General features: G+C 33.2%; 1 protein-coding gene across 3 annotated transcripts in view; it reads left to right on the top strand.

Moving 5' to 3' along the window:
* LOC145260535 (uncharacterized) overlaps positions 1–18615 on the top strand; it is a 452053-nt gene that overhangs the window by 152379 nt on the left and 281059 nt on the right. For 2 of the 3 annotated variants that reach the window (XM_080118742.1, XM_080118741.1), the window contains exon 3: positions 11790–11859. In XM_080118742.1, the coding sequence (XP_079974868.1) occupies positions 11790–11859 (70 nt within the window). Of the gene's footprint in view, positions 1–11789; positions 11860–18222; positions 18379–18615 lie in introns of those variants that run through there. The other variant, XM_080118746.1, reaches the window with a different exon arrangement.

Genomic DNA, 18615 nt, shown 5'->3' with positions numbered 1-18615 from the left:
TCTGATATTCTTTCTTATTTATGTTTTTATATCAATGTTTTTATTCTTTCCTTTATTGTCTTCAGCTGTTAATAAACCTAAGGGATAGTAACAGATGATGTGTAGAATAAGAGTAGGACAAACAGGAAGATGGGAAAGTGATAGAACTTTTGTAATAAATGAATCCATTTGTTTATGAATTTCGATTAATTAGTACAATTAAAATGGAAGGTTTTTCAAACATGACTCGATTTTAAAACTGAAGAATACTTTATGTATTCTGTGTTAAAAAAAAAAAATGATAGTTTATGCACAATCAGCCATTTTAATTTATTGCTATTAATAGATTTTAAAAAAATGGCTGACATCTGACTCTTCAAAATTGTAAAATGATCTGTCTTTAAACTTACTAATAGTAAATAATTTTTGGTTTACTAATAATAAAAAAGTCATATTATTACAATATTAATAATGATTAACAAATAAGGTAATTTTATGTACTTCTGCAGTTTACAGCCCATGCTAAAGTCTGCATGTTCTGGTAAATTATGTAAACAGCCAGGAGATGCCAAACAAAAAACTATTAATGCAATCAAAGAGTTTAAATAGAGAAGAAAACAGTTATAGTATGATAATTTTAATTAAAAAATATTTATTATTTTGCTACAAAGAAAATATACTGAAAAATTAATGATAAAATATGTATTTTTTGTAAGAACTTGCTATCAAACTGGAGAAAAACATTTAAATCAAGAAAAATATTAAATGGTAATTTTCATAAAATATATTATTTTTTGCAAACAAGAAGTTATCAATTTATTTATTTTTTACTCCTTTTTAACCCAAACGACGAGATTAGGGTTATTTTTTTTTTCTAGGTTTAGATCAAGTGTTTGAACTGATCTGGAAAAAAATTTTCATAATGTATTGACGTCCAATCCCTCCATTTGGCATTTGTGCACTGCCATGCACACTTGTCCTTTAGCATAATTATTCTTTGTAACTTAAATATTATGTGCACATGTTTTGCAACTTTTCTTTTAGTCTATAAAGTTTATATTTTAACAAAAGTCAATAATTCTTTCAGGAGACTGAAACGTCCATCTTAATTTGATGAAATTCATGATCACTTTAACCAATTTCTTAAATTTTAAAATGTTATAATAGTTAATCCACGATTGCCAGATGTCATCTGCTGCAATCTGTTTGGCTAAACGTTCTGACATCTGTCAGTGGTTTACGTAACCTGCTGAAAGATGCTGATGAAACATTGGTTTCACCACAGGCCATAAACTGCAGAAGTACCTAATTTTATATTAATAGGTAATAAAACTACACTTTTAGAAAAGATTAAGTCTAAATTTCCTAAAATTAATTCGAGAATTGTTTATATGACCCAACGATTAAGTGAATAAGTTCTCTAGGGACTTGATTGAAAATTTCATTCTTATCACAGGCATTAATAATTAAGAATAACAAAATTAACACTTCTACTTGATTTTGGCTGACAGAATGAGAACACTCTACTCCCATGGATTAAATATACAGTTCAGTTTGATATTTTGTCCAGATTTTTGTGTTTGACAAAAATTTGAGTTTAACAATGTCTACGTTAGGAAAACTCGCTAGTTATATCGTCTGAACATTGTGAGTATAATGACCAAGATGAGAATTGTAGTCCAAATAATTCGTCAATCATTATCTAAAAAAAAAAACTTTTAAAACATCTCAATTGTTTTCATTTTTTTTTTTTCAAAATTTCTGTGAATCTATGCCACACCCAGGCACTGATCTCTATTTTGATAGACAGAAGTATCTTTGAGAACTGACAAATTATGGAAAGTAAAAGAGGGTGAGGAGATAATTGCATTTAAAAAAAAATTTTTTTTAAACAAAGAAGATTGGCAATAGTTAAGAACAGTTGAAAACACACAAACTATATGTGATAATCATTACTATTACCAACAATAAATTATTTAGGAAATTGTCAAAAACTATTTTGGTTGACCTACTTTGATCCTTCATCCTCTCCTTCTTACAGATATGCATTCTTAGATCTCTGGTTATGTGATCCCCTGACAAATAAGATAGATATTATCATTGGCTCACATGGAGCTTTCACATAAGTCAACAAACGATCTGATTGGAAACCTGTGGTGTTCTCTGAAAGCTGAGTGACAACAAGTCTCCCCAGACGTCCAGCTCTCTCTACCTCCTTCGGTAGCATTTGCAAATGAATTTTCATCCTCACAATAGCCGCTTACCATTGATTTCTCGCTGGTAGTGACCATTGGTTTATACTGGAATTCGAGTGGCACTCAGCCTCCCCAAGGTCCCAGTTCTCTTTGCGCTTGTCCAGCCGAGGTCTGGTTGGTGCTCGCTCCTCGGTCCTTCAGACCTTATTGACCCTTCTCGGCCCTTTGTTATCATTTTTTTTTGGGGGGGGGGCGGTGATGAAACAATGGGAGGGATGTATGATGGGGGGAGTGTAGAACTTGTGAATATGCAGTTTCGGTGTTCTTCATTCTCTGTAACGTTTATTCGTTATATTGTCTTGTATTATTCTCTGCAGTCAGGGGTTTTCCTTAATATTTCAGTCGTTTTCAATATCGTTAGTCGTTGTACTTTTGCAGTTATTCCTCCGATTCCAATTTCTCACATTTTTTTTTTCGAAGTTTTTCCTAGTGCTCCTACTATTATCAGTACTATTTTGATTTTCTTCATCATCCAAATCCCTTTTAACTCTCTGGCTAGCTCTGTGTATTTGCTTCGTTTCTCCTTTTCTTTCATACTCACCCTGTGGTCAGCTGGGACAGCAAAGTCTACGATTTGACAGGATTTTTCTTTCTTGTTAATTATTACGACATCTGGTCTTCTTGCTTGGATGGGTTTGTCTGTCTGTATGTCCATGTCCCATAGGATTTTGTGGTTCTCGTTTTAGAGTGCTGTTGCGGGTTTATGCTTGTACCATTTGTCTGTACGCTCAAAATGCAGTCGTTTACACAATTCCCAGTGTACCACCCTCCCCACTTGGTCATGCCTGTTTTTTTTTTATTTATTTTTTTTTTTTTTATTATAATTTTTTTAAAATTAAAAATAAATGGATTGAGAAGAAAATGCATGGTCAGTTCAGTAGAGATTTACCAGAGTCAGTGGACAAGGGAAAACCTGGCGATGATTGTCAGAATGTGATTTGAAAGTTGGGACAGAAGCTGTAATATGTGCCGTGCAGGAGCAAGTGCTCAGGACAAATTATGTGAAGTATCACATTGACAAAACGGCTGAAAGTCCCCTGTGTATCGACTGTGTGGACAGAAAGGTGAGAATGTACAACACCTCGTCAGTAGTTGTGAGAAGTTACCTCAAATGGAATACAAGAGACGGCATGACAATATTGCAAGAAAGGTCCATTGGAATATATGCAAGAAAAGAGAGTTGGAATGAAGTGAAAAATGGTACGAACATGTTTCAGAAAGGATGGTGGGAAGTGATAATGTGAAATTATTGTGAAATTATGAATATCCAATGTGATAATTTGATTGAAGCAAGGCGACCAGATTTAGTCTTGTTGGAAAAAAAAACGGAACACAATGCAATAATCATTGCTATAGCATTGCCGGTGGAGGAAAAAGAAAAGGAGAAGATAAAAAAATACAAAGACTTAAAAAGGAAGATAAAAATGTTGTGGAAATTGAAGAAGTACCTATTCTGATGAGAGTCCTGAGGAGTGCAACAAAAGGATTTGACAAGTGAATTGAGAAAATTGAGATCCTTTGCATTGTTGGAATACTTCAAAAGACTGTCCTGTTAGAACTGCCAGAATCCTGCAGATAATGCTGGAAGACTGAAAAAAGATGCTGATAGCTTTTTTTTTTTTTTTTTTTACATAGGCATCACCACATTATCAAGGCCAAGAGGCCACTCAAGGATAAGGGTTAAAGAGTGTACAGTAGAAATTGGACATTATAGTAATCATTAGTAATGAAAATTTGGTAAAGTTGATAACTTATATGGAACGGCTCATCAAGAACTTATTTACGTTAGACTTGAAGACAACCATATTGTAGTCAGCCGGAAAGCAGGAAAACGGAAGACAATTCCACAGGCGTGCAGTTCTAAAAAAAAGCTTTGTTCATGGAATCTACGTTTAGGTTTAGGCACAGATAAAGAGTGGGGGGAATTATTGATAGTGTTTACAGCTAGACGAGTGTTTCTTGTGAAAGTTTGGCGAGGGGGGACCATAGATTGAAGCTCATTCGAACACTTTCCATGAAAATAACGATACATCAGAGACAAACTCGCAACATCTCTTCTGTGAGATAAAGGTTGCAAGGAAGAGAAAAGGACATCTCCTACGAGGCTACGAAGTCTATTTTGAACTCTATCAAGGCAGGCCAAGTCCTTTCTAGCAGCTCCTGCCCAGATGTGGCAACAGTATTCCATCCTTGGACGTACCTGGCTCTTATATAGATAGAGAATAGCATCAGCAGTGAGATATCTACCGGATCGATAGAAAGATCCCACCATTTTTTCAGCGGCCTTGGCAACAGATTTGATGTACGTGTTCCATTTAAGATCAGGAGTAATGGTCAAGCCAAGAAGTTTGTCAAAACTTGAGGCCTCCTGAAGACGAGAGCCATTCATTTCAATTGATGTCAGATGTGGATCAGAATGTTGATGATGTAAAGAGAGAAGCTTGGTTTTAGATGCATTAAAAGTAACCAGCCATTCTTTACCCCATTGTACTACGTGCTCAAGATCAGAGGAGAGAGAATTGGAGAGAACTTGGTCGTTTACTGTCTTAGATGTGCTACCATAAATGGTAGTGTCGTCAGCATAGATGTCTACAAATGATGTAAGGATGTGATTTGGAAGATCATTAATGTAGATCAGGAAAAGAGTTTGGCCCAGGATGGACCCCTGAGGGACACCGGCATTAATACTGTGAGCTTCTGATTTTTGCCCCTAAACTACTACTCTTATGAACCTATCAGAAAGAAATGATTTAATAATTGAGAAGACATTTCCAGCAATACCGTAGCTAGAGATCTTATGAAGTAAACCTTTATGCCATACCCTATCAAAGGCCTTAGATATGTCAAGAGCAATTGCCCTAGAAAGGTTGCCTCCGTCGAGAGATTTGCTAATCCTATGAGATATAACTGTAAGCACATCTGCTGTAAATCTAGCAGAACGGAAACCATATTGAGTGTCACTAAGAAGGTTATTTTTGTTGAGATGGTTGATTACTTCTGTATTTAACACAGATTCCAGCAACTTACTCATGACGCACAAGAGACTTATTGGCCTGTACTGAGAGGGTGATGAGCGATCACCTGAATTCTTAAATACAGGGCATACTGATGAAATTTTCCAGGGAGATGGGAAACTATTCTCCTTAAGACAACGTTTAAACAGTTTTGTAAGTATGGGCGCTAGTTCAGGTTGAAGTTTTTTGAGTACTATAATTGGAATACCATCAGGGCCAGTTGCTTTACTGGAATCAAGGTTTTTGATTAGCTTGGCAACATCACGTACAGATATACGTATATCACATAGCGTGTTTTCTGATACAGGAGGAAATATTGGGGGTTGGCAGCCTTGATCGCAAAGGGTACAATTAGCTGCAAAGTTCTTGACAAAGAGTTTGGCTTTGTCTGATGCTGACGAGATTACCTCAGGTCCATTGATAATAGTTGGGATGGAGCACACGCTTCTGTTCATGATTCTGTTTGCTATTTGCCAAAACTGGTGGGAATCAAGCCGCTGCTCAGCTACTTTGGACTTAACAGATTGAGCATACGACTCTCTTGCGTTCTTTATTACTTTCTTACAATGGTTGCTGGCAGTCCTGAAAGCGGCTTTAGTTTTCATACATCTATTACGTTGGAAACAGTGGAAAAAGTGATTTCTGTGCGCAATGGCAGCAGCACATTCTGGAGAGAACCATGGCTGGCTGTTAGGTTTTTGCTGAAACTTATGTTCATTTCTTATGATCCGCCTATCTGTATAAAATTAGCAATACCAACAGCCGGACACAAAATGTGTATAATGACAATAATAATAATAATCACGATATTGCAGAAAGCAAATGAATATCAGAATTTTTAATGTGCAAAAACACAGGGTTTTTTATGAGTCTAGGGATAAACGTTATTTTCGTTCACTTGACCATTTTTTCATTTCTAAAGCAAACTTTTCAAGTTTTCCAAAAAAAAAAAAAAAAAAAAGAAATGCTGAATGTTCAGGTTGCCTAAATTCAGCAGCAGCAGTAGTACCAGTTATTTTGGCCTACCATGAATTGAAGTTGAGCGAGATAGTAAAGTTAAAGATATCAGAAGACCGGATGTATTCACCATTTTGAATAAACATTTGTCAATAAGAAAGCTGTGTTCAAAGACAAATGAGTGCTGTGTTTACTCCCAGTTGATTAAGAACAACTTGTTGATAATCGTTTGCCACTATTTCAATGTAGCAACAAAGGGGTCATTAGTATGTAATAATGAATAAACATCAATCTATCACTTCATTCTGGAGTCAGGTCAACAGTAGCATGTAAAATATGTTCAAAGTGATTAGAGATGCAAACATCAGCAGGCAAAGTTTTGGCCTCTATTTTGTAATCTGTCAGGTATTTTTTGATTGATTATCTTGATAAGGAAGATGTATAGCGAATATTATATTGCATTCTCCAGATCTAATCTTTAGCAACTATTGGTTGTTTGCAGACTTCAAAAAAATGTTTCAGGGAAATGAAGAGATATCGGAAACTGTGGCTGATATGCTGTAAAACAGAACAACAAAATCAAAACATGAATAAAAATTTGATGATAGAAATAACTTGAAGCATAAAAATTGATTTTCAAAATTACTCGATTCAGCATTAAATAACTCAAAAAGGGTTGATATTGTGCTTCTCTATTGTTTCATAAATGGGCCCATTTCACCTGGAAATTAGAGCAAATGCTGGGTTCCATTATTGGGTCTGTAACAATACCTTCAATTTCTTGTCCCAAATGATGAAATTCACAATATTTGTTGGCATCGTTTAATCTGTGTAAATATTTAAACATTGGTTCTCTACATTCGTTTTTAGTGGTAATAATTTTATTCTTTGAGGAATAACCAATCTTTTCCTTGGCTGCATATTGCTTAGAATAATCTTTGATTGAATCAAATGTTAATTCTGTTGGATAAATCATCGACAAGATGTTACTAATAACTTCACAGCCAGATGTTGCCAAAACTAAATAAATGTGTGATTTTCTCTGTCTTCTTCTTAGAGTTTCTCTGTTCTAGTATTAGTTGCAAAATAGCTTCTCCGAGTGTTCACAAAATCTGCCTTTTACAAGCAACAAAACTGTCGGCTGCACTATATTTTTTTGATATGTGATAGCATCCGTTCACTTCTACAATCAATTGATTCTTATAATTATTGCTGACCAAATATCATCTATTTGTCCACTAACATGAATTCTTTTAAATATCCAATTGCTTCACTTGAATTAAAATTTAATGATAAAAGTCGAGTGTTAAGATTCACTTCTACCACTGAATCAAACATGAATTTTTGCATGCGCCTCCGTCATATGAAAGAACCATTTATTAAAATAATTGTGATTTTAGAAAATACTAGCAGATTACTTACTGTTGGTCAAGTATTTGTTTTTATGGTTCAGGTCGCTACATTGTGGAAAAGGCTGCCAGAAGTCATGGTCAGCCTGTAGATGACCAAACAGTTCAAGGATGTGCAGGAGTCATCATGGCTGCTGATCTTTGGATAATTAAATCTCACTTGAGCCGTGAAAAATCAGAGGGGATGTGATTCTGATGTAAGACATCATCAACAGCAATTTAAATATCGTATCTTTCAAAGAATTTTTTAACTCCTTGCTAAATGAAGGTCTGTGCAAGACACATCCAAAGATGTATCATAGGAGCTTTCATCTGGTTAGAAGGAAAACAGCATTTTCTATCCATGTTTTTGCTTTCTGGAACAGCCTACAGGAAGTTAGCGACGATGCCTACAATATCATGGTTTAAAGTTGCCTTACGCAAATATTCAGACATACACATCTTCTAAATGTCCTTTTACATGGCTTGTTGCACTTGGTTATTTTTTTTTCCATTAAATTTGAATTTAATTGTATCCAATATGTTGAACAAAACTAATCTATACAGAAGGTATGAATCGTTTCATTCCACTAAAGTTAAATCGCTAAAACTCTTGTTTTTCTAACAAATGTCTTTTGTAAAGGAATCAGTTACAAAGTGAAATTTTTCTTTAAAAAAATTATTCCTAGCATTAAGGTTAATAATTGCAATTAAACAACGCAGACGTTTTTATTATGCACAAGTTCAACTGTCTACCATTGTACAAGTTTCTAATGTTTGTAAATTGCAGAAAAAAAACAAAACTAAAACTAAACAATCTACTTAATATTGTAATCTGAAATATTTAAGTTCATTTGGAAACAAAATAAGAATAAAATTCCTTTACCCGGATGAAGTTTGAACTAATACATTCTGTCTTTAAGTATGGTAAGTTAATTGACCACAACGACAGGTATAAAATTATGACGTTATTAAATACATGAATCAAACTCTCCTTTTTTTCTTTCTCTCTCACTTCCTCTCTCTCTCTCTCTCTCTCTCTCTCTCTCTCTCTCTCTCTCTCTCTCTCTTTAGAGTCAAAAGTCAACCAAAGGCAATTAAAGAAAGAGAAAATTCCATCTAATTTACTGCTGAATGTCAAAGAAATCATCATTTATTAAATTAGTGCTTAGCAATTTGGGTAGCTGTGTTAGATCTTGGAACTATACGAAAAATTAGTTCCTCCTACCGTCTCTATGATATTAATAATATCACTTCAAGGACTGTTGATCGGATTAAATATGAAATTTGATAAAATCGATTGGAAATAGAAGTTTTGTATTTAATGGGTAAATCTTTGTTTTTAACAGATCATTATTTGCCTTATATATGGCTGACGAAAAAAATTTATTTTTATTTTATAAATATGTAGTAAAAAAACAAAAAAACGACTAATTAACAAATACAGTGGGAAAATCGCCTTTACTTTATTCATAAGATTTTAATAAGAGAAAGAAAAACTTAATCATTTAAAAAAATCAGACTAAAACATGTACATGGACTTACCTACTAAAATGTTATTGGTTTTAATCAACCGCACACTCCTTTGGTTTTTTTTATATATAGATTTATTTATTATTTATATATTTCAATCACGTATACTCACCAAAAATGATGGGATGAGAGGGAACAGGTTGTAGAAATGTTTATTTCGGTACTTATTACTCATCGCGGTATCATCAACTTTCAATCAGCCATGTTTACATGTTGACCAACCTGTTCTGCTGAAAAAAGAAATATATTTATTTTAACAGAGGGACGCCATATAACGCTGTTCACTGGCCATGCAACCATTGTTGTTCATGTTTGTGATTTTCAGGTCAGACTTTGAGTAATTGAGAAATCAAAACATGATAAATAAAATGTGAGTAAAAATAAATAAATAAACGAAATTAAGAAGAAAAGGTATGATGTAAGCGTGTTGTGTATGTACGATCACGTCCCCCCCCTTCTCTCTCTCTCTCTCTCTCTCTCTCTCTCTCTCTCTACTACGATATGTTATGGTCGAACACGCACACATGCCATTTGGCCGGAGTTAATAACACGAGACACAGGAGAGGAAACAAGTGTTCAAAGTTCCCACAGAGTTCATCCCTAATAGTCTAAGTTGGTTTCTCACATAAATGTGACTCTCAGGGAATTCTCTCACCGGCTTCCTTCTCCTTCTCCACCGTTTGTTATGTATACCACGTGACAATGTATTCAATACTTTGAGAAAGGGGGAGAGAGAATTTTGAATAGCATTTTTTAATTTTTATTCTATTTATTTTGGCCATTGTACTGATTGACAAACAAATAATAACTGAATGGGAGGAGTTTAAAGACATAAAATGATATATGACAAATAAATAAAGGCAAAAATAATAAATTGTCTAGAAAAACTGGTTCTTTGATATGAAAGAGAAAAGGGAGCGTGCGAAAGTTCATATTTTTTATAAACATTTAAGTAGGAGCACAAATGAACGGTAAAACTTGAATTCATACCAGAAAATACTTTCTAATTACTAGTTTAAAAGTACCAAAATCACTTTCCTTTCGGTACTTTGCTAGCTATTAAAATAACCCCTCTAATAATGGATTATTAAAAAGTTATGGTGCTTTTGGAGTTCGTCTTTTCCTACACAAATAGACACAGGTGATTAGTTGACAAGGAAGTAATAGGCAGAGTACTCATTACTGAGGCAGTAGCTTTTACGGTATCAGTACTCTAATTTAAATCTTATGTTAGGCTAACGGATTTTTTAGAATTTGATACATGTTTTTTGAATGTAAAAAAAAAATTAACATGCATAATAGCATATAAAAAAACTTTCCTTTTTTTACTAAGTGACCTTAAGGATTATTTAATATTAAAGGACATTTGCATTTAAAACTATCATTTCTGATGCCTTTTGCCAATTAAAAACAATACACAAAATACATTCATCATAGTTACTTACTCTCTCATACAAATACTAAGTAGCAATTTTTTCCACTAAATTTCAAATATTTTTCTTTGTATAATAAAACAGGAGAATCTAGGTAAAATTGGAAATTGACATACCCAGGTACTGCATCAACATTGCTCAAGGAGTAGGTATAAACTAGGACTGGATTACAATTGTAACAGTATTTCGTTGTGCATGCTAAAAAAAAGAATTTTCCACATAATTGATTAAGAAAAAAAAGTGGCAAATTTCATTAAAAATTAAAGATTAGAATTTGACCTACATGTCAGGTTATGACATCATCTGATGAGACATGTAGCAAAAATTGATTTGGTTTAGACATTTTTTATGAAGTGCTATCCTCATCCTCATTCTCATTCTCCATAATATGTAAATTTGCAATGTCATAAAAAAGAATGATGCAACTAAAGAACATCATGATGCAAGAACATTGTTGGTGTTATTTATCGGCAGTTTGAAAGCACAATATATAAAGTTAGATGCTTTGTCAGCTGAACTACAAATTTACTGATTGCAACCTTACACAGAGGGATAAAGTCAAAAAATGAAAATAGAGCCACCGGTAGGCCGTGTATGGCGATACCTTAGGACAAGACCCAAGTGGCTGAGCAGTCAGTGGCCTGGTTGCATGAGTAGCCACGTAACTTGCAATAGTTTACTTCGGCCCTTAGTTTAGCTAGACAGGAGATCAAAGAGGCCAAGTCAATTAGCTGGTTACGTCATTCCCTAATATCTATAAGTTCATCTTCAACTGTATTAGTCAATCTGACTCTTAAAATATCCAAACCTTATTTATCCTCTTTATTTTCTTGCCAAATAAATACTAGAACGTGGTGGCTGAATATCAATTGTGCTAAGAATCAAGTAGATTACCAATGCCAAAGAATTTCTAGCAGTTGTTAATGTTTTCTAAAAGTAAGGTAGTGTTAGGTTTGCTACCAAAAGCAATGGTTTATAAGAGTATAAAATAATTATCCTATCTTATTCTATTTGACAACTCTATTCTGCATTAAATAAGCCATACATGATTTGTTATAAAATGGTTGATTTCTCATAAAACAAACTTTAAGCTAGAAATGTTAAAATAATATAAAAAAAACACAACAAAAAATTTATAGAAAAACATTTACAAGTTTGACTTTTTACTTTCAGCCATTGCTTGACTTTTTTGTCGGTTTAAAAATAAGAAACTTTTGCTTATTATTTCAGATTGCTCAATTGCTTAAAAACTGGATCCGTTAAAAAAATTAATCAGTTCTCTACTCCCTTGGCTGGATTGGTAAGTCTCTTCAGTATTGTCTCCATTTTTTCCCCTCCTTTTTCTCCAAATCAGTAGGAGATGCTTGTTTTGTCTAATGGATAGTTATTCATGCATTAATATTATTGGGAAAAATATGAATACACAATCCACCCTTCTCCTGCTGTGGTTAAAATAGCACCTTCTGCATAATTGTTTACAATAAGAATTGTTATCAGCTGAGTTGCGATCACTAAGGCTGCCAGTAATGAGCGCCATCTTCTTCATGGACATCAAACAATGATGGCTCAACAACTGAAATCAAGAAGCTTTCTCAGCCATGTTGAACTGCTAACTAGAGACCAGATTGCAGTTGTGGATCAGATGGCAACAGAATTGCCCTTCCTTTATACTGACATCGAAATCCGTTCTTGTGAGGCCTTCCTTCATAACTCGGAAGCACCCTGGGTACCATGGAAAACACTCAACTGCTTGAGAAATGGAAAAGGATCAATCAAAAGTTGCGATGATTAGATGGTCCCAAATAGTAGCCCTTTACGTCCAAATGGCGATATGCCTTGTTAGGGTGTGAATGTGAGTTAAAAAAAAAAACAAAAAAAAACGAATATCTGCAGAGGATGTGGTGAGGAGGACCATACAATGTATTTCTGCTCTCTACCGCCCAATAAAGATGTGTGAAAGAAAAGTGTGAAACCGTTGTATGTTGACATGCTTCAAAAATACACAAAAAGAAAAGAATTGTTTCGGCATTAGATAAGCTAAATTAGGCTTGATACATGGTAAACCAATGTTTTCAATGGTTGAATAATATAATGATGTAAATAATTGAGAAAGAGAAAGGGAAAACCATTTTCAATTTTTCATTTTATCAATTTACCAATGCAAATTTATTAAGGCGTACATTTGGGCATATCAAATCTATACATTACTAAAACTCTCATGATAAACTGATATCAAGTACCTTAGATATTTCTTTGACATGAGCTTTGCTTAACAATTGCTTTCCATTATAAAGAGTTTCTGGTTAATTACTGAACTTTTGAAAATACCTTTGTAGGTGCTTCTGTTTTAGAGAAGGATTATCTAAGGGAGATAACTCCCATTAACAAAAAAAAAAAAAAAAGAAGCATTGCTGAAACAGTTTACGAAAATGAAATGCACTAATTAACAAACTTTAAGAAAAACGAATAGACAAATTTTTGAATAACAAAAATGAATACAAATGAAAAATATTAATACAGGAATTCTATACCTGAATGATTATAGTCGGCTAATCAATTGAAAAAAGAAACAAGTCGGAAACAAATTAACAAACTAAAAATGAAACGATATTAAGAAATAAAATAAACGTGTTAATTAACGTACACAAAACCAAAAATAAATAAATTGTAACATGGAGTTTCTTTGGCAGAAAAGGGAAAAGTGGGAAGTATTCTCTCGCATAATTCTTGCGATAAGAGGACAATATGTGATATAATTTTTTTTATTAATACAAGTTCATTTATTTTTGGTAGTTTTGACATTGTTTCATTGTTACAGTTTATTATTGGTTTTGTGTATGTTAATTAACAAGTTTACTTGATTTATTAACATTTAATTAAAAATGTTTAATTATTTTATTACTTAAGTGTTTCATTTTTAGTTTATTAATTAACTTGTTTTAACTTTTTTCTTTTTTATTAACTGATTATAATTGTTCAGGTACAGTAATTGTGTATTACTATTTTTCATTTGTATTCAGTTTTGTTATTATTCCAAAATTCATGTATTCGTTTTTAATTTTAAGTTTAATTAATGCATTTCATTTTTGTAAACTGTTTCGGTAATTAATTTTATTTATTGTGGACTATTACCCTAATCTTTTCTTAGTTGTTTCACAATGTTTCGACCAACTATTCCTCTGGCCTTCGTCAGGTGGTAACCGTGACGGGATAGGAACTCTGAATCTCGTAACTGCATCCACTGCAATTACGGCCTTCCGTAGTTGTTGAGACGATAACAACTACGGAAGGCAGTAATTTCAGTGGATGCAGTTACAAGATTCAGAGTTTCTATCCCGTCACGGTTACCACCTGACGAAGGCCAGAGGAATAGTTGGTCGAAACGTTGTGAAACAACTAAGAAAAGATGAGGATAATAGTCCACAATAAATAAAATTAATAAATAAAACTCATCTCAATAATGAATTCCAATTAAATATGTTTCGGTAATGTATCTTTTTTTAGTAAATGTGGGTTATCTCACTTAGATAATCCTCCTCTAAAACAGAAGCGCCCCTTTTGTACTCCAACCGCCTTTGAACCCTCCGATCCATGCTCCATTGATATATGTAACTGCTTGGGAAGCATTATGACCGAGTTTAAATTCTTACAAGAAAAGTATCAAAAATTCTTTTTTTTTTATCTGTTATTAAGGGCTTATATCTTTCAAAATTATATTCACAAATTATTGAAACTTTATTAAACTTTACACATTGATTATTAAGCAGGGATGAAAAAGAAAAAAAATCCTCATTTGACATCAGTGAAGAGTTCTAATAAAAAGAAATAACTTACAACTGCAACTGTTTGTGTGAGAAATGGGCCCATATTTCCCCTTTATTCATTTCTAGTCTTCTCTGCCAGTTTGTAAATTTATGCGTTGACCTATTTATCTCGCCACATGTATGCTAACTGCTTTTGGAGGTTGAAGGTTCAATCTTCAGTGCGGGTGAAACTCAAATTACTTAGGGTTTCTACCCAATCGTGGTTGATGGAACAAGAGAATTCTACCTCCATAGATTAAATAAAAGGTTCTGTTCGAAATTCCATACAGATTCCAGAATTCAACAGAAAGATTCTCAAATTTGACAAGATACACTTAAAGGTTGGAGCTTACATTGACAAAAACAATGTGAAATAACACTTAAGATGAGAACAGTAGTTTGAATGATTAAAAAAATTGAATTTTAAATCATCACATTTTTTTTTTTTTTTTTTTTTTTTAAGAAGTTCATAAATCTGAACAAAACCAGTAAATTTTTATCTCTTGTGCTTAAGATCTGATGACCTCAAAGGAAGAGTTAATCTGAACAATATATGTACAGAACAGGAATCTTCAAAAGTATAGCCATGTTGATTCAATTGAGTTATTATATGTATAATAGTTGAGGTAGTGTTTGGTCAGTTGGCAGGGGAAGTGCTAAGGAAACTCTGAGAGAAAATGATAAGGATGGATTTGAAAGAAAGAGGGAGAAAGACCTGGCTAGAGATGGTTAGTTTGAAAGTCAGTTTCTAAAAGCCATACAACATGTCAGCATGTAAAACGGATGTGAAACCAAATATGATAATGATGCGATGTGTGCAGCTTGATCATGAACAACTGATATACAAACGAAAGCATAAAAGGTATGAAAATACTTTGGGAATTTTTGGTGATCATAAAATAAGAAAAACAATGTATGTGATAAGTGTTTGAATTTAATTCTTCAAATGTAGTTATAATGTAGCAAAACTAAAAGAACTGAATACTTGGGCATTTAAAAATTTCCATTCGAAAGAACCCGTATAATTTCACACAATAACTTCTCTTTAATTTGTTTCATTGAGTAAAGAGAAATGTCTACGCTGTAACAGTTTTCTTAGCTGGAATAATTATTTTCATGAAAAAAAAAATGAATTAAAATGTATTTGTGTCAATAACATAATAAAAGGAAAAAAAAAAAAGTTAGTTCAAATCAAGTATCAATATGTCAAGCAAATTGCTAATTTTGGTCTGACATTAAAAATCAGACGCAAAAACTTTTATATGTCAGAATATATCGATTTTATTCAATAATGACGACATTTTTACTATATTTCTGTTTTTGCGTGTCCGTTCCTCAAAGTAAGATTCATGTGGAGATTGTTTTATTTCTTCATATCTGTTACTTGGCCAATTCTCAATATTTGAACCATTCAAAAAAAAATCAATCTTGATCCTCATGTTGCTTTGTCCCTTTACTTTCAAGTCAGCCTGAGTTTTTTTTTTTTTTTTTTTTCTTAATTTCTTCAAAATCACAATCAAAAGAGTTGTACAAGGAGCATTCCAAAAGTAATGCCTCCTATTTTTTCCACCTGAATGGATCAGAGGGGATTGCAAATTGTATTATGATGATGACTGCTCTTATGCATTCATGACCTGAAAGTTTCATCTCTCTGTTGCAGATATTCACATTGTAAACTCTAAGAAAGCATGTCTGAAACATCTCTGTTTCTAACATGAATGTCAAAAACAGATGAGCCTTTGAATTCCTGGCAAAATTTGAATCCTGAATTGAGAATGGTAGTGACTATATAGAAAATAAATTTTGAAGCACAAAAGTTTACTTGTTTTAATGTTTTGTACCATTCCCGCCTTTGTAGTTCTTCAGCTTTTTGAGTTAAACAAAAATAGGAGGCTTTACTTTTGGAATTACATTCATTTATGATCAGCGGAATTACCAGGCTGCACCTATACTTTATAAAAATGTTAGCAACTTGACTTTTTAGCCCATCTCACACCTCTTTTTTTCTGACTCATTAGGAACAACGTCATTGACAAGGAACATTTCACTGAGAAAAGGAACGCTCAGGGGAATATCAATCATTTACAGTTAAACTTTATTCTATTCCTCCTCCTCCTCCTCCTCCAAGTATAGTAGATGAAAAACGCCTATATATTAGGTAAATATGAAATAAACATGCTAACATCTGACCTCATGAGATGGAGATAATCATGATTGGTTTAACATACGTTTTATATACAGACATGTGTTGGACAGCTTTAGAAATTGATTTCCAAACTAACTTATTTCTTATCAGACCTTTATTAATCTTACTTTCAAGTCCATCTTGCTCATTTCCTTCCATGTTTTCACTGACCGTCCTCTGTGAATTCTTTTGCCCTTTCAACTGTTCTACATCTACTAATCAAAGAACTCTCATCGATTCTTTCAACATGGCCATACCATCAAAGTCTCCTGTTCTGTACACATTTCCCTATACTGTTCAGATTTAATCTTCCTCTGAGGTCATCAGAACTAAGCCTGTTTTGAAAACTCTCATTACATATCCATCATATCATTCTTATATCGATTCTTCTCATCCAACGCATGTCTTTAACCCTCACTTTGTTTCACTTCCATGCATCATCACACTGCATACACATGCCTTATAGATGATACTCTTCCCTTTGTAAACAGTGGTAATGCTCTGCTAGTTGGTAATGGCAGAGAAAAGACAAATTTTTGTACTAGCCAAAACATGAAAATCTTCAAAAGTATAAAGTAATAAAAAAAAAAATGGTAATTGAAATAAATTGAATCTGAAGATATTCTCATTACATGTCAACTCTGACTCGGAAACACATCTCCATGCCAATCTTCTTTTGCAGTTTCGTTGTAAGGTCTTAGCCTCGAAAAGGTAGACCCATTATCAGTTCGTATGATTGAAACATGTATTCACATATATAGCTAAAAACGTTTGTATAAATAAAAATTTATCAGTGCGGCTAGGCTAGCACCTCTCTCCAACCGAGGATTGAACCTACAACATCGCGTTGTCAGTCGGCAGGCAAACAGCACGTTTATGCCCCCCCACTACAAAGATTAAAATCAAGATACAGTGCTACTAAACCTTATACCTAGAATCCAGATTCCAATTTTGATCAAAATTCATTACATGATTCTGATTCTAGAAAATGTCTAAAACTTGAAGGTCTTATGAAGAACTTGAAAGTTAATTTTACTTAAATGGTGTTTAATGATAAAGGATCAAATTCAACACAAATCTGAAATATTTGAATTTTTAAATAGATAGTTGTGACCATATTCTCACCACACAAAAAAAGAAAACGCTTTAAAATATTGAAAAAAAAAAAAAAAAAAAAACCTGAAATTGGGAAACAATTTATTGATGTCAAACACATATTGTTAAAATTTCACAAAAACATCAAAGGTATATGAATTTTCATAAAGGGCTTCCACTCCTTCTTTATTCCTTTGCATAAAACTAAATTAAACTAAATATAGCTCATATTATCCACCCTTATGCCTACCAGCTGTGTTTCAAAATTCATAATTATTTTTAATTAGATCGGATGATTAATTTTACCTGCCTTGAGACGGGTATTCCTCTAGTTATTTAATTATTTAGACAATCATTACTTTTTTTTTTCACTGACCTTTCTTTTCTGACTTATTGTGTAGGAGGGTTATGTTTATTAGGTCTCTGTCATGTCCTGTGTGCATGCATGCAGAATAAAAAAAAAAAAAAGAGTTTTGCTTCGATCTAATGTCTGCTTGTTCGTTAATAGGACCTCCTCACTCCTCAGGAATGTCGTTTACCAACTAGTTAGCAACTAGTTTTCGTTGAAAATTGCTTATTTGGCTTGACTTTTCTCGCCTTGTTTTTCTGTGGGATTAGATTACACCCTTGCAAATCAGGAAGTTTTTTTTGTATTCAAATATTTAAAAAAAAATGTGTTCTTTTCAAAAAGTAAAATTAATGATATATTGTGTGAACTATCATTGAACATCTGAAGGTAAAGTTCCACCTCTCAACTTTGTTTAAATTGATTTCCTCTGCTCTCTGTTACGTTTGTTTTACACCTGGTGCCGCTGTTCGTATATCTTCTCTCCTCTTTTTTTCTCTTTGCGCTTTTCCTTATTTATTTCCAGCTCCGTAGATCAAAATAACCATTAATTTAATAGATACAAATGCGAGCATCAACAAATACACACACACACACACACACACGTATATATATATATATATATAT

The sequence above is a fragment of the Euprymna scolopes genome, chromosome 36 (assembly GCF_053919585.1).
Source record: "Euprymna scolopes isolate OS-2025 chromosome 36, ASM5391958v1, whole genome shotgun sequence".
Lineage (NCBI taxonomy): Eukaryota > Metazoa > Mollusca > Cephalopoda > Sepiida > Sepiolidae > Euprymna > Euprymna scolopes.
Note: the sequence above shows the minus strand (reverse complement) of the source record. Positions and strands in the feature narration are given on the sequence as shown.